The sequence below is a fragment of the Rhea americana genome, unplaced genomic scaffold (assembly GCF_003343005.1).
Source record: "Rhea americana isolate MKP2758 unplaced genomic scaffold, rheAme1 scaffold_524, whole genome shotgun sequence".
NCBI lineage: Eukaryota > Metazoa > Chordata > Aves > Rheiformes > Rheidae > Rhea > Rhea americana.
In genome coordinates this window covers 66,242-82,390 of record NW_028186673.1, presented here as the reverse complement: position 1 = coordinate 82,390, position 16,149 = coordinate 66,242, and the positions used below count along the sequence as shown (strand labels likewise).

General features: G+C 42.0%; 2 protein-coding genes across 4 annotated transcripts in view; both read right to left on the bottom strand.

Moving 5' to 3' along the window:
* LOC146588325 (meiosis-specific coiled-coil domain-containing protein MEIOC-like) overlaps window positions 1-11,864 on the bottom strand; it is a 38,619-nt gene extending 26,755 nt beyond the window's left edge. Inside the window, exon 1 of one of the 3 annotated variants that reach the window (XM_085318198.1) lies at window positions 11,828-11,864. Coding sequence is in view for 1 of the 3 variants with exons in the window: in XM_085318196.1 (XP_085174322.1) it covers window positions 6,862-6,921 (60 nt within the window). In the remaining 2 variants the exon portion in view is untranslated. Of the gene's footprint in view, window positions 1-3,107; window positions 3,145-6,861; window positions 6,938-11,827 lie in introns of those variants that run through there. The other 2 variants (XM_085318196.1, XM_085318197.1) reach the window with 2 other exon arrangements.
* On the bottom strand, window positions 9,519-16,109 carry IBA57 (iron-sulfur cluster assembly factor IBA57). Its single transcript, XM_085318199.1, has 3 exons — window positions 15,994-16,109; window positions 14,830-15,176; window positions 9,519-12,448 (listed from the first exon to the last, which is right to left on the bottom strand). Exons 2-3 carry the CDS (start codon window positions 14,933-14,935, stop codon window positions 12,057-12,059), a joined length of 498 nt encoding a protein of 165 aa, XP_085174325.1. The 5' UTR covers window positions 14,936-15,176; window positions 15,994-16,109; the 3' UTR covers window positions 9,519-12,056.
* Between the last annotated feature and the right edge of the window lie 40 nt (window positions 16,110-16,149).

Below are 16,149 nucleotides of genomic sequence, written 5' to 3'. Positions count from 1 at the left end.
TGTTCTTTTCTTCTGACAACGATCAAGAAGAGCTTCAAACAAAAGGATGAATGGCAACAAGAGCAACATCAAAGGAAAACAGGAAGATCCACCAGCAGGGAAAAATGGCTTCCTGCGCATTCATGCCCTATCCAAAGCCAGTCATAACAGCAGCAGTTTCCATAACACATCCTCTTGGTCTCACCACTCTCTCCGCTCCCTCCCAACTTGTCCTAATGACCAACAGCTAAGAGCCTGTTGTGGTAGGACTGGTTCTACCTGCATGCTGACCGGCAGCCCCCGCTGAACAGTTTTAATTATGCAAAGGCCTTTCTCTCTGGRAGGACACTGATCTACACCTCTCTTCTATGAATTTGTCTTTTACGACATTTACTGAAATTTATTCTCTCTGACACATCTATTTGGCTCTCCCTCAATTTAAGTGAATTTGAGGAATGGTTCTAAACTTACAGGAGTTATGACAGACAGCTCAACAACTTAACCTTCATCTCCCGCAAGGGAAAAAAAAAAACCTCCTAACCCTTCAAAGTGTAAAAAAGTTTGAATGCCCACAAGATGCATCTTCCCACCAACACGTTTTAAAGTTAACATTAGAAACTTCAAATGAAACTTGTAAATAGTGAGCCCCTTCAGCACTCGCAGAGCCATTCTACTGATTTTGGTGGCTTCTGCGCAACTTGCTTTTCCCCCTACAGAACGGGTAATGGAAGCATTACCCTTGAACACAGTATGTGTCGTTATTACGGCTTCAACCTTTTCTAAAGTTACTAATTCAGAAATTTGAATTTTTAACCTCTACCTTTATCRTGGTTTTTGTTTTATTAATTTGAAAAAAGAATGAGTAATTTGCCAGCAGGTAGCTTAGAAACAAAGCCCTTATCGGTAATTCATTTAAGTTAAAGAAAAAAAAGAAAACGTTACTCAGGCTGATTTTAATCATATACAAACTGTAACACGGTCCAAAGTCACAAGTACTTCAAATACTGGAGCCCTGCTATTTTCAACTGAATTTTCCTGCAACAACAGCTTACRCCTCCTGCTCTTACTCCCTCCAGTTTCAGCAGATGAATTTTGCTYGTAAGACATCATAAGGAGTAATCTCTAACTTAAAAACAAATAAAACACCTTCATAAAACACTGACACAAAGTTATCAACTACAAGAACAATCAACTCAGCTGCAAAATGCCATTACTAGAAGCTCAGGTTTGGGACTAAAACCAAAAAGTTTTACTTATACGTGGGAAAATAGCTACTTTAACACATTTATCTCTAAGCAGCCTACAATATTCAAAATACTTCAAGTAATCAAATACACGTTTAAGTATTTGACTAGCAGATTTCAGACTCACCGCAGGCGCCATGGAAATATAAGACTTCATATCAGCTACCTATATATATTCACCCTCACCTTGGAATTCTTAACATGTGTCACATGCCATTATCTTCTAGCAGAGCAAGAAAACACATGGGAGTACTAAACAAACAGAYATTGAGGTTTTAACTTTTACTCAATTTAAAAAGTTAAATAATCAGAGAARAGTTTAAATGCATTAAAGCTAGCCACAATTTGTAAATCACATCCTTTCAAATATGTATTTTTTTCAGAATAGGATTCAATATATTATCAGGAAACCTTTTCTTTTAGAAATATAAAATTCCAATTGGTGATCGACTAAGTATTTTTTCCAGATTCAGTTTGATAGAGTGACTATCTAGTACAATTTGAATTCTATTAATCAAAAAAAGTTCCAAATGTATTTTTAAAGATGTTTTTAAACRAACAAAAATGATGAAATTGCCCATTACTGAATGTGTCAAAACTCTTTGAAGTTACAAACCAAGCAATTACTTAGAATTTTTATCAGTTGTACAAARATCTATATATACTATATATTGTTATATAGATTTTAATCTTATTTTCATTAGACTGCTGAGATCAGATACAAAGCTACTTTTCCCACTTGACCACTTCCTCAGTTTGTGAAATTCAAGTAGTAGAGGTCTCAGAGATTGCAGACTTAACTAAATGCTGTCACAATACCATTTAAACAGAAATCAGGGGGGAACTATTACCTGGTTGTTAAATTACTCAGAACAGGGACGATAGCAAGTATTCCCAAGTTTCCTATCCTCTTCATAAGTCTCTCATCATTGTCTCTATTAGAAGGCTCTGGTGGTGAACACTAAGAGACATTTGTTCYTGGAGAATTATGTTTCTGTGTCAGACATTCGTAACAGACAATCATTTGAAAAGCTGGATATTGTCAGGCAAATAAATTATCACAGTTGTTTTAAACTACAGCATTATAACACCTATATCAAAAAATTACACTGCAAAAAAATCACTTTGCTGAATTGTTTGCCAGCTTCCTAAAATATCAGTGTTACTTCAGACAGCTAACAGCTCACCTGAGCAATAAATTCCACATATATCTCGTCTCCCACTGTGAGAATCAACTTCCATTCACGACCAACCTGCACAGATCCTACCACCAGCCATTCCCTGCATGCATTCCTTCCACTGACACAGGCCACCAAGGAAGCAAAGGGAGCACAGGCTTTGAAACATGCCAATTTTGAACACGCTGAAGCACTGCAGCAGGAGCAGCTCACCGATCCCGGTGCTTCAAGTCCGGTGGCGTAGCCTACCCGGTGCCGAAGCAGTGCTACCACAGCACCTCATGTACCTTCCGTAACATTGCTGCCATGGGACACACACACTACACACCTCAGTTACTCTACACACACAGAAACTGTTGCCAGGCTCTGGACAGCGTCTCTACTCCACCCATTGAAGCTGCAGGACAAAAACAGCAGAAAGCAGCAGGCAGATTTCAGGCTGTGGGAAAGAAAAAAGGCTCCTCAAGACAAACTAGCAGCACTGGCGTTAAGCAATTRCTCCACACAGCTTTTCCTAGATAGAGAAGTCTCTAAGCTGTACTAAGAGAAACAGTATAAATTGCTTGCCCTTAAATGTCACCTCATGGTTTCTTCAGATATACTCCATTTTAAATACCTCTGCAGCAACCGTAAACCTTCCCTAACAAGCACAGATTTCACACTGCCAAAGGCCCTGCTACAGAAGTGAAAGAAACACCGAGCTTACATTTTTGGTCTTCTTGCTTTACAACCAGTCTCAGCCATGTAACGTCTGATGTCACTGGAGTACCAGTATGTGGAAGTACTCTGGGAATTGTAGTCTTTCCTCTATTGTGCAATAGCTACAAGGTACAGGACTCCAGGACTACAACTGTGAGGCTTGAAAACAAAACAAATTCTCCTTAATATAGAGGSTTACAGGAACTGTCAGAGAAATACCTCTGAACTAATTTACCTAGAAATGTTTCTCAGATTGGAAAGAAGAAAATGTACTGAAGGTTTTGAAATACACCTTCTTGTATTTCCCACCTATGAAGTAATTTCTAAGCAATTCCTCTCAGGTGAGAGTGTACTTCTACAACCTTGAAGCTGTCATCAGGAAGCACTTCCTACTGAGGAGCTTTGAATGCYCATGAGCTATATTAGCATCGTTTTAAGAACTCTTGTACATTTAAATACAAGTTTGTTGTCCCTTGTACCTCTGGGGTTCTGGCATTTCCACACAAAAAGTAAGTGGCTGGAATATATATTTTGTCAGTAGTCACAATGGAACTGCCATTTCTGTTCCTATTTTCCCCAYTGAAAACTATCATTTGGCTCACCATAGCTCAGTAACAGTGAAAGACTTGCACAATTTGAGCAAATTTAGCCTTATTGCTCCTGTAATAAGAATTAAAAACTGAGGCTATTTTATTTAAAGATTGTCTCGCATATCAATATGTATGTGCTATACCTGACATCCTCTCCCCATTATCAGCCATATCTCTCTTTAGACAGTTAATAATTACCATCTTTCACACATTTTTTTCCATAATAAAGCCATCATTTCCCCACAGCTCTTTGCTTTGTTAATTCAGATAGTGATCCCTGAACCTTCTCTCATACTACTATATTCTTTTACGCTCTAAAAAGAATATAGAAATAATATAATTTAGAGTAAATTATTAAGTTCTCTTCCACTATCATTTCGATCTTCACGAAGAAAACAACATAAAAACAATTAAGTTGTCAAAACAGATACACTATGAAAACATTTTGGTTGCTGGGAAGGGTCATCAGTCTTCAGCCAACTATTATTATAGAGTTTCAGGATTAGAATAAAAGAGAAAGTACAGAGCTTACAAGCTCTGATTATTTTTTTCTAAAACCTGAAGCCATCCTAACATACACTCAAAGTAGCCAAGTTACATCTAAAAAACATACGTTCTTAGCCTTGCACAATAAAACTGAAGTTTTTATCATGGTACAAATCCATCTTGCAAGAAAAAACTTTCATGACAGCTAGAATTCAGAGTAGAAACCAAAAAACCATTCTGTCTTAAGTTCTTGAACAACCTACTGCAAGCACTCAAAAAAACTGAACTTTTTTTTTTTGAACAAAGGATCTTGTCCGAAGTTATCTTCTGTTCCTGAAGTATTTTCTACATTTCGTGCCATTGAAAGCATTGCTAAAAGCAACACTGCAGAAAGAATTCCACATACCAAGTAACATTCCCAAAATATTATTTAAATGTTTCTACACAGCTTTTGTGACACAGCAGTAAATAGGAAATGAGGTCATCCATCCCTAAAATCTCAGCCCTCATTTACATTATTCTTATTCTCCCTTTGGTTACTATCCAGATGAAGCTAGAATGGTATTCAAAGAGCACGACTGTCCTTCTCCAGAAGTCTTACRCAGACATAACCATTTAAAATTGATAATATACATAAACATGCCAGAGAAAGTTTTTACACCAATTTCCACATTTAGGCTTTTGGAATAAAGTCTCTTCCTTTTTGAYGATGCACTGTTACACTTCAGTGTTTTTAAAGCAGGAGTCTACCTACGCACTTGTATTAATAGCACAGCTTGAAAACCCCTGCTTTAGAGATCCATAACTCAGTTATTCCACCACCAGACACACTTCAAACTATAGTACATTCACAAGTTAAGGACTGAAACATTCAACTGACTTCTAAGTATCTTTCTAAAAGCTGGAGGTGTGTTTTGTATAGTGTCTCCTACTTTCTCGCTACCCCATCTTGACAAAAACGTTTAAACAGTCCACCAAAATATAGGAACTCTGTATAAAGTTAGCATTTCTTTTCATTCACACAGATGACAAACATGGTCCTTCTTTACTGATAGTGTTCAATAGATTCTATCAGACACGGTATTATTAGTTAGCAATAGTGTTTTTGCATCAATGCACACAGTAAAGCAGACTGCACTCAAGTGTTTAAAGAATGATGACTTAAGCCATGCTCTGACCAGAAATCAAATAGAAAGACCAACCTTTCCAGCATTACGACAGCATACATAATGCTGGAAAACATGCATTAATTTTAGTAATGCAGATGGGCACTAATAGCCATAAATGAGGTCAAAAAGAAGAATTTTGTACTTCTTTGACCTGGGCAAGAGAGAGGGAGAGAGAAAAAAAATCCAGATGCGAGTCCACAAAACCAGTTTAGGCATAAATTATTTCCGCTAGCTTGAGAACAGCATGTTCCTGAAAAACAGTATTTTCTGCAAGACTTGCTATGTAAGCAAAAGCAAAATACAATGCAGGCAAAAACACAATGCTTAATAGAATAGCTTGAAGTCAAAATTTAGTTGCAATCTTATAAAAACAGGCTCCCAACAATATTCTTGCAAGGTGACTAACATTAGCACCTACACCCTCATCTCAAAATAACAGGCAAAACGCCCCTGGCTGACTGCACAGAAGCATTTGAGTAGTGCTGAATTTCATCAGTGATGGCTGTGCAAACGTCAACAGAAGCTCCCAAATTACGCTGTACTGAAAACCCTGGAGAATATTTGCTTGCTACAAAAGCAGAAACACCACAGGCTTTGAGGAATGCACTGTGTTCCTGACATTCATCTGTGCAATCACCTAATACACTAAAGACACCGAAGTTTTCAATAAAACATTAACAGCTAACCAACTAACCAATATACTCAAAAATAAAGCTTCAAATATCTGCTGGGACTCTAAAAGACCTGTTAACTTGAAATAATTCAGGGTTAAGAAGAAAAAGATGCTCAGATACAACCTTCTACACTCAAAGAGAATTCATTCTATCAACAGTGCATTTAAAATAGGAGATTGCAGTGATTCTAGTAACTCAGGACATCTGAAGCAAGCTTAAGTTTCACTCACTTCCCTGGATTCCTTACCCCTCACCACATCAGGACAACGTTTTAGCTTTTTTACTACAATAGGGAATTACAGAGTTTTAAAAGGAAATCAAACATCACCTCTAGAAACAAATCAGAGAAAGAAAAATCTTCTTTCTCCTGAAACCAAACATTTCAGTATTTTCCCCTCAGCAGTCTCAGAAAGCGATTCCTGTCTTACCCTGTTGGGATTTCAAGCTATAATGCTTGCTTACTTCACAGCTCTCTTCTCCTATCTCTCTTCAGAAACATCACTCATTTTTGGTGTGTTAACCGTGCTCGCAGCTCTCTAACTTCTGAGTGCATACAGCTCTCTGACAAGGTATGACAGTCGACAGGCAGAATGGAAAAAACAGCCTTGTATTTTCCCAGATACGTTCTTTATTTAAACCGTTCTGCTCTATCAGCAGCCACCAGGGTTCCCCTCGCCTCAAGGGAGCCCACCAAAACCCGCCGCAACACCGGCAGCGCTTCCCACGGGCGAAAAGGGCCGGTTCCTCCCCTCACACGCCTCGCTCCTCCTCAGGAGCGAAGCGCCTCATCGTTCCCCTTCACGCCCACAACCCGGCTCCGGGCTGCAGCACTCACGCCTCACCTCTGACCGGGAAGCCCTGTCCGGCCGAGGAGCCAGAGCCTGAGCGCTGGTCGCCACCATCTTACTCTCCCTCTCACATCCCCCCTCTTTCTCCTCCCCCACCCGTGTGAGGGGCAGCGCGCGCCACCATCACCCCTCCCCCCGCCGGCCGTTGAGACGCCCCAACGGCCGCGCCGCGCGCGCCCCGCCTCAACCGCGCGCTCTGAGAGAGAGAAGCCCTCGCTCAACGGCCGTTGGTGGGAGAAACCACTGCGCGGGGAGAGGAGGGGAAGGAACCATTCTGGAGCTGGGGGGGGGAGTAGCCGTTAGTCAGCGCTTTCCCGCCGTGCGCCGGAGGCAGGTGTTGCCTGCGATCACCGCTGCTTCTCGCGAAAATTACCGTTTCTCCCCATAAACCTGGCCTCGCCAGGCAAACGGGCCCCTTTGGAGCTTCCACGTGCGGTGTTTCTTCAGGGGATAACGCTCCTGAACGCATGCTGGGCTCCCTGAAGCAAGCGGTGGGGAGGATGGTGCGATATTAAGCCTCAGTAACGTACACAGTAACCATAAAGAATGTAACTGAGGCTGTATTGCCTAACGGTTAAGAAATACTGGAATTGAAGCTCTCCACACGGCCCTAATCCTCTCATGTTGTGCATAAGCATTACATACAATATTCAGTTACATAGCCACACAGTGCTTCTTCCACAAGGCCTTCTCTCATTCAGCATGCAAGACAGAGGGCGTTGAATGAACAGATACTAAATCGTTGTTTTCCTCTTCGTTGTTCAATGTGCAGCCCCAAGTTTTATTTACCACAGGCCATTCAAGCCTTTTCCAGAGGCAGAAATGTTAATTTGCTCATCTGCCATCCTGCAGCTCCCCTTAACATTCATGTGCTTTACAAATCTTGCTCAATTTACTTTTAATCGTGCCCTTGGGGGAAACGAGCAACATTGTGATTCCCGTTTTGCAGGAGAGAATCGAGGCAGAGCCGGATAAAGAGCTGAAGCGCACACTCATTTTTGGTTGCAAATAGAGAGGATGAGGGTRCGCAGTACCTGTCGCTCCCAGCCTGATCCTTTTTCCTCTGAGTCTAGGCTCCCAATTTCTCATTGCGGGTGCCTCCTCCGTTACCCTTCAGCTCCTGGTCCCAGCACAGCTCCAACTCCCATCCCACCTCCGTGCGGTGCAAGGAGACAGGTTGCCCACCTCTGAGACCTAGAGAAAAACCTGCTCAGGAGCTGGTAAACTACAACACACAGCTTAACCACCTGAGGAGATTTTTCTGACAGAAAGGTCACACCATCTCCTTCTTATCTTCTTGGACATTTTTCAAGTCTCTGCTCCAGTTTGCAAAAGCCCAGCCATTTCTTGGAGACTTTTAAAGCAAGTCACAAACAACAGGCTGCCCTCAACCTCATGTCTACAAATGAGCTGTTTTGGCTAGCAACATTTAGTCTGAGACAAACACCTGGTGTGGGACTCACCTCACCTCACTGTCAGTGTTTGAGAAGTAAATGCACTCAGCTGCGCTACCCTGGGCCTTTAAAAGTCTTCCAAGTCTTAGTATCCACCTCGTGCTCCTTCTCTCCCTAGGCTGCAAAAGGACAGTAAGGTGCTGAGTGCAGATGTCTCTATTTCTAGCTGTCCCCATCTGGCTGGAAGTTGCAACAAGCAGTTAACGATCAATGAGAAAATCAGCAATTGAGAAAAGAGCCTTTTAGTGAGGCAGTCCTTAATATTTATCCTGGACTACACAAAAGCTGTCAGGCTGTGCAAGCAATAGCACTGCAGTGATTTATTTCTCTACCGGTCTTCCATGTTCCTGCGGAGATTGGTTATTAAAAGCGCCTCTGAGGACCCTGCAAACGTTTAGTTTCTGTGACTAACAGAGAGAAGTTCAGTGGTCATTTCCCCCATTTTTTAATAGCTCCACTTAACGTTTAATTAGATTACCTTTCATGTCTTCAGTCCACAATAGATTTCCTCTTGCACTTCAGTCTACCTTAGCTGAATGCGATTTACTCCGCTGTTGATTGTCCTTAAGGCATACACCATGGCAGCCTCAGACCAGGACAACTGATACCCTGAYCTTGCAGCCCAAGCACAGCTAAATACATGAATGATGCAGCAGGCTGGAAGGGAGAATAAAGATAAAACAAGAGGGTGAGGATCGGGGCTGCCCTTGCAATACCTACTACATCCTTTCTCACCTCTTGAAGTCATCTAGTACCTCTGGAAAAAAAAATGCATGTATATTCTGGATCTAAGCATCCACATTTGCAACCTGTGCTCTGAAAAATGCAGCCTTTGGTACTACTGTGGATACTTGACAAGGCAAAAGAAACTGCCTTTTCTGCTGTGTGTGCAGCAGAAAAGATATGTAAGGCTTCCCCAAATGGAAGAAATGTAGTGTTTATTCATGCTGCATATATAGCAGCACAATATAACTATTCTGAGAGGACTTTGCACAATGGGTAGCTGGGAGGAAAAGCTCCTCCTGGCAGACCAGCATGAACACGGGCACCACTGTCCCGCCTTTGTCACAGTCAGAGGATCCAGAACATGCAAAGCACTGTGGTTTAAATTCTTTTTCCAGCAGAAAGACTTCGTTAGCAATCTAAAACCTGACAAAGAGGTAACACACAGTCTAAAGAAATTTCCTGAGCTAAAGCTCTTTGGGGATATGTTTATTGTCAGCAAACAGCAAAAAAACCCCACCACTATTCCATTATATATCTTCACACTAAGTAAATAAAAGCTTGTGTCTCTTTTCTTTCAGACATGTAGATTTAAAATTACTGATACAATCAACTTTTAATGAGCTATTCCGTAGAATCATTTTACAGCAAGCATAAGGAGTTTTGACCAATACGAGCATCTTTCACAGATAAATTTCCTTCACAGTAATGGCTACAGCAATACAATGACAGAATGTGCTCTGGATGGTTTTTATTACAAATAAGTATACAATAACTTTTATTTTGCCAGAAAATCTCACCTACTCCTCTCTCTCATCACCTGCTTCTTCATGCATACCATTTCAACACTGGACACATAATAGATATATTATAATATAAAAATATATATAAATTAGCGCAGGTTGACAGGGTGATGAGGCATAGAGCTGGCTGGCTTTGGAGAGSAAAGAGAGGGATAAATTTTGTGATTGTAGAAGTAGAAACAAGTACAAAGACAGAAGATCAGCAAGAGCCAGAAAAAAAAGCAGCAGCCGAAGAGATCTTGAAGTATTGGGCTGTTTTGAATACCCACAGGGGACGACGGATGGAGAAAACCTCAGCTAGAAACGGTATCAGGGACTGGCCAAAGAGAGCCTTTTCGTATGGAGGCCAYAGAGAGCTCCTAGGAGAACAAGAGTGGCAGTGAAGAAGTCAGTGAGGAGAAAGCCCTTGGTCAGGAACAACAGGCTAAGCAAAAAGCAAGATGCTGACAGGCTTGTGAAGGGGGTGCATGAGACCCACAGGGACGCAAATAGGCTCTGCTTGATATTTTCCTCTTAGCTTTTCACACAGGGCAGCGCTGTGCCCTTCAGTAGTAGCACACACTTCTCCAGAGATTGCAGTTTACACTGAAGGAAGTAGAAAGCATTTCACAGTGAGATGGGGACATGCTGTCCCTTCGCCAGCTTTGTAGTGGTTATGTGAAAAAAGCAATGTAACCTACCTGCTGAAGGCTTCAGGAAAGTTTGGAGAATTTTTCTTAAGATTCAACAGAGCACGCGATCCTATTGTTTCGTGTCTTTAATCGCAGCACTTTTATTTCGGTATCTCCCTCACTATCAAATGTACTGGCATAATTAAAACAGTGCAATTCCCTGTGCAAGGAAACATTCCTCCTAGKTAACCCTGTGCACATCCAAATTAGGAGGATGACAACAAAACTCCTCAACTGTTGTTGGCAACTGAATTAGTTACACTAGAGGGAAACTCCTTCTAGCAATAGCTTACTCCTACCAGTACACCAGTAAAATAGAGTCAGTGCAGGGCAGGCAACAATGCACTTCCGTAAAACATCACATTCCTCACTGAAAGAGTCGTTCAGGGAAACAGTGTATGCAAGACCAAGATCAGGAACTGCAGTGCAGCTCTGCTGCAGACTGCTGCTGGCTGTGCTCCCTCTGCTGGCCCTGCAGCAGGGAAACGGGCAGGGATCTCTGAAGGCTTTCCCACATTTTTCAGCGTGGTGAGGTATCAAAAGTGAGATTTGAAATGTGAAGAACAAGGCATTCCTCTCCCTAAACATAACTAGCTGTAATAGTGATGGGAAAAAATATCCATCCAATCAGCATGTTTAATAAGAAGCTCAATGCAAGGAATATTTTGCAGTGAACACTTCAGCCTGAGCATAACAAACACATATCTTATGCCAACATAAGTGTAGCAAGCATGCTCTCAATTAAATAATTTGTAATAGCACAGAATGGTTAATCTGAACAGAAACATTCAATACATACAATGATGACACTCCAATCACTTCCGTCAGTGTCTCAATAGACACAGCACCATACTCGGATACAATTCGATCTGGTAAATGGTGGATTAAAAATTCAGCAGGAGTCCAGTCCAACAGCACGCAGCACCATCTAAATAAATATTGGGCACCCTTACATAAAGCTAGCCTGCTGGACCTCCCTGCCAGATGCCAAGGTAGTCCAGTCTTTTATATTCTTCCTTATATAACTTCAGCAGTCTTGCTGTATGCAAGGGGAACCAGTACCGAGATAACTAGCTTTACTCTGATTTTCCCTATGTCACAGATAGCCAGCAGTAACCAGCCTTTCTCTGCCCTTCTTCAGAGGTAATTCTGTGCAAATTAGAGAAAGTGGCTGGACCATGAGRGTGCTATGGTCAAGTCAAAGATCTTCCATGTTTTGTTGCCTAGAAAAGCCCAGTCCCACTTACCTCTACACTTCTTAATAGAACAAAGAGAGAAACTGARTTTATTTATACATTTCCCTGTGTACCTTATCCTCCAAGGATCTCTCCACAAAGTGTTAACAGATTATTCTCCTTCCATCAGTGACTTGCTGCTGGTTTGGGTTGCTGCTGTTTAGTCCTGATTTGAAGGATGCTGCTAATACACTTTCAATCAAACACTGCAAACAGAAGCTGAAGGTAGAGTGACCTTCGAAAAGCTTGTCAGACGAATTATATATTCTCAATAAGGCAACTGTGCAGTAAGTGGTTCCTCATTTATTTACCAGCAGGTTTTGGCCACCACTCGGGTATAGTTGCAGTGAGCTTCACTTTATCACCTGGCATATTGAGGCAAAGTGGTTCATTTATATTAGCTAGCCTCAGCAAAGCTATACCAAGTTCACCTCCTCCAGCTCGGAACTTCCCAACTGACTTTCCCGATTCAGTTAAGATCTCGGCACCCTCAGGAACACTTTCCAGGGGAAGAGGAGCCGAAAACTGAACGGGCAACAGGCGTTTGCGAATGACACCCATGTGATGGGTTCTGGCTGTTAACTCCTGTCCAATGTAACAACCTTTGGTAAAGCTGATACCATTCATGTAGGCCAGATTTGATTCCAGTGGGAGGGCTACTCCAGGAGGGAGATCTTTCACACCTTCAGGAATTCCTAGGAAAAGAGTAAAAACAACAGGTAAATATAGTAAGATATTCAGTATTTTAGGTTTCAGGTGTATGACTCCTCTGTGTGCTATAAAACCAAGATAATCTGTAAGTGAGAAGCAGCAATGTGAACTAAAGGGCTTTCCAGTACTCCAGTTTGGGCCTAAATGAAATCACTAGCCATAAATGATCAGGGTTAGCAAAGATTATTTTTAAAGATAAATAGAAAACTGCACTAGAACCTAATTTCATGAAGCTTTAAACACTTCATAAGGCATACCAGTGGAAATTCAAAGCACTCGGAACTATGCAGACTCAGATACAAAGGCTTCAACATACACTTAATACCAATGGCAATACTCTTCTCACCACATCCTCTAAGCAGATTTTAATGGCAGTAAAAGTTATTTTATTCAAAACTGTCTAATGAACATAAGATGGCCAACTACAAATGCTTCTGTGACTGCTTCTGTAGTAATAAACAATGCAAATTTTATCTTTTATCCAAAATTTCAGAGTATATAGGAAAGAGAACAGCAAATGTTTAAAAACAAAGCTACAGACAACAGCTTTATGAAATGGTCACTATTTTTTGTTAGAAAATAAGCATATCATCCTGTAGAATTACTGAAGGAATTTACTGAAAATGATGCTCCTTGTAATTCACAACCAGAAAAATCTTTGATAAAACAGTGTTTTAAAGACTATTTTTCATTATCTTCCACAATTAGCAAGAATCAATTTCTCAAATTTCAGACATTTGGAATGTCAGAATAGCAGCCCCAAAGTCCTCTTTTTTATTGATTAAACCTAAAATTAAGGGCTAGTTTGGATAATTAAACCGTAAAATTCAAATTCTTATTTTTTTCAGAGGCCAACCTCTAGTCATGAGTTCCTAATGGTTAGAGATGAAACAAGACCATTAGATCATCCAGTGTGACTGCCAGTCTGGCAGTCCCATTACACTTCCAGAGTCTGGGCAGRTATAACCTGTTTGGTTGAAGCACGGCTTACAGAAACCCATCTGTTTTCCACTGGAAGTTATCAGCTGATGGAGGCCCATTTCTCTCCATRAGTAGTTTGTTATAAAACCCTCTTTCACAACTAAGCACAAATTGGAAAATGTCTGTCTTTAACTTCTAACCATTGTCTCCTGATTACCATTCCTTGAGAATATAAAAAGCCTTCCAATACCTGGCATTTCCTTCCTATACAAATGGTCACCAAGTCCTCATCTTATCTTTTTCATAAAATCTTCACCAAGGTTCTCGCCTTGCCAGATATAAGGATTTTTTCAGTTCCTCAAATCACTATGGCATCTTTTTCATGTCCTCTTTTTCATGTCCTCCTTCATATCTTTATGAAGAATATTATATGCATATACACTATGAGATGCYGAGATAAAAGATATGTTCTTATTACTACTCCTCTTATGCTTATATAGTCAAAATTGGATGAGTTTTATTTCCTTTTTTTTTTTGCCAATATGAGGAACACGTGTTCAGCCAMTTCCCCACTACCAGTGTTAGTGCTGCTGCGTTAGGGTATCAGCCCCATCCATAGTCTCTGATCCTTGGCGAATGTCTGTGTAAGTAGCTACAACTGCTCACTTTTTCTGAGCAATGACACAATATTTGTTTTTTTGAAGCAGAATGTTTCTGCTTGAATGAATCTGTTGGACCCAGCTTTCTGCAGCAGCACACAAGACTAGTGCTGGTATATCAGAAAACGTGGCACAGTCAAGTCCAGTTTGACCCATTAACAGTTGCTCAAACTTTCCACTGCATTTCTGTATCAGATAGACTGAGCTTACGATCACTACTTATGTGCAGAGGACCATCATCTTAATTTAATCCACTATCTGTGTAGCCACAGTAAGAGCAATGGAAGCCCTGCACAGGCACAGGCTCTTACTCTCAGATCAAACACTCTTTTGGCTTCAGAATTAACTCCAGAAATCCAAGAACGCATTTTTTTAGGAAAGTGACTTAAGAGTGTTTCCTTTTATTTCCTTAGCAACAGATAAAACACATAGATTGTGCATAATCCAAAAATAATCAGGACACAAACTAAAGTTTTACTCTAAGAAAATGAGTAATCCTATTTTTTTTTCCTATTAGTATTCTTGACCCACAGTCCCATAACCTTCGTAATGGGAAACTGTACTCAAATATTGATTCTGCCAGAAGACAGAATTGTAACTATTGGATCAATTATATCCTCAAAATAGTAAACAATTACTGAACATATGAACATGTTAAACATTCAGACATATCACTGCAGTTTTTATAATTTCTTCCACTGTCTTATATCAGAGTATGAATTCTTCATAGTAATTTATTTTCCAAAATCCAGTAACACAGAGTGTAAAATAGGACTTGGCTTTACCTTGTTTATACCTGTGCCTGTGGTAATCCTGAATATTCCCAATGTGACTTCCAGGGACAATATCTAGTAGATTTGCTTCTTTTTTTGTAATCATTCTCCAGCCCATGACTTCTGTTCTGGGATCAGGAGTTAAAACCAGAGTTTGGTCTGCGCATTTGTTGAGAGAAGCGGCAACCTCTCCGGGCTGCTCCCTGGGGATAACGGCCCACAGAGAGAGGTCCAGGCAGGGGGCAATGCTCACTTTCCTCCGGATCTTGTACAGTTTCAGATGTTTCTGTACAGAGTCGAGCACGCTGCTGTCACACTCCAGCAGGATGTGCGGCTCTTCTTCTGGATTCTCGTGAAGCCTAAGAAGAGTCACATGCGCAGAGGTCAGAAGCCAAAACACCACCAGGGAGGAAGCAAGAGCTCTTTATTTAATATTTAATGTTATTTTAATAATAATAAGTACCTTTCCAGTACTGACATGCCCTTCCCCCCACCGCCTCACTCACCTGTTACTTCTTCCAGACTGAAAACAACTTGGGGAAGAGCCTGGCAATTACGTTACTGGACGAAGCCGAGCGTTATCTTGCACCATTAATATAGCGTTAACGCAGGAGCTGAGGACAGGCAAGAGCCTGGTTTTGCACTGACCCTCGTGGCGACCCTCCACGTCCGCCTGCGCGAAGCGGCCCTACCGGGTAATGATTATATTCCTCGGAGCTTGCGGTCACCTGAATGACTGTATTAACTGTAAGACTGGGGAATATTTGGGGGATATGGTCCAAATATAGCCTTCAGACTCGGGAAAAGCTGCGAGGGGCGCGCTGAAACTGGGAGGTACCGCGCTGTGGCGCAGAGGGCAGGTAGAGTGCTAAGAAACGGGGGCGGGGGAGGGTTTTTTCACACGGAAATTTAATCACATGCGGGGGATTTCTCTCCCAAAACACAGAAGCAAAAGCAGAGCCATCGGGTGAGGAAAAGGGAGAGTTTTTGTCCACCACATGCACCGCTGAGCCCCCTACCAGGGGAGGCCGCGGGCCCGGCCCGCCCTGCCGCGGCCGCTCCGTCTCCAWGGCAACCGCGCGGCCTCCAGTGAGCCCGCCTATCTCTTCCCCCCCCTCCCCCCCCGGCGCCGCCTCGCCATGGTCTTTCCCGGCTCCCCCCGCCGCTTGGTCTCACCTGTAGAGGATGAGGTCATAGAGGCAGCGGCCTTGGACGTTGAGCGCATGCGCGTATAAGGCGCGCGGCGGGGAGGCCGCCGCCGCGAGCCGCGTGACGTCGTTGGTGAGGAGCCCCTGGAGGAAGAGGGCGGCCTCGGGGCCCCGCACGCGCAGC

Bases quoted from the DNA above. Each gene is read 5' to 3' on its own strand.
- IBA57 (XM_085318199.1), bottom strand. From the start codon at position 14,935: ATGGGCTGGAGAATGATTACAAAAAAAGAAGCAAATCTACTAGATATT. The intron at 12,449-14,829 runs GTAAAGCCAAGT...CTCTTTTCCTAG, and splicing joins CAGGCACAGGTATAAACAAG to GAATTCCTGAAGGTGTGAAA.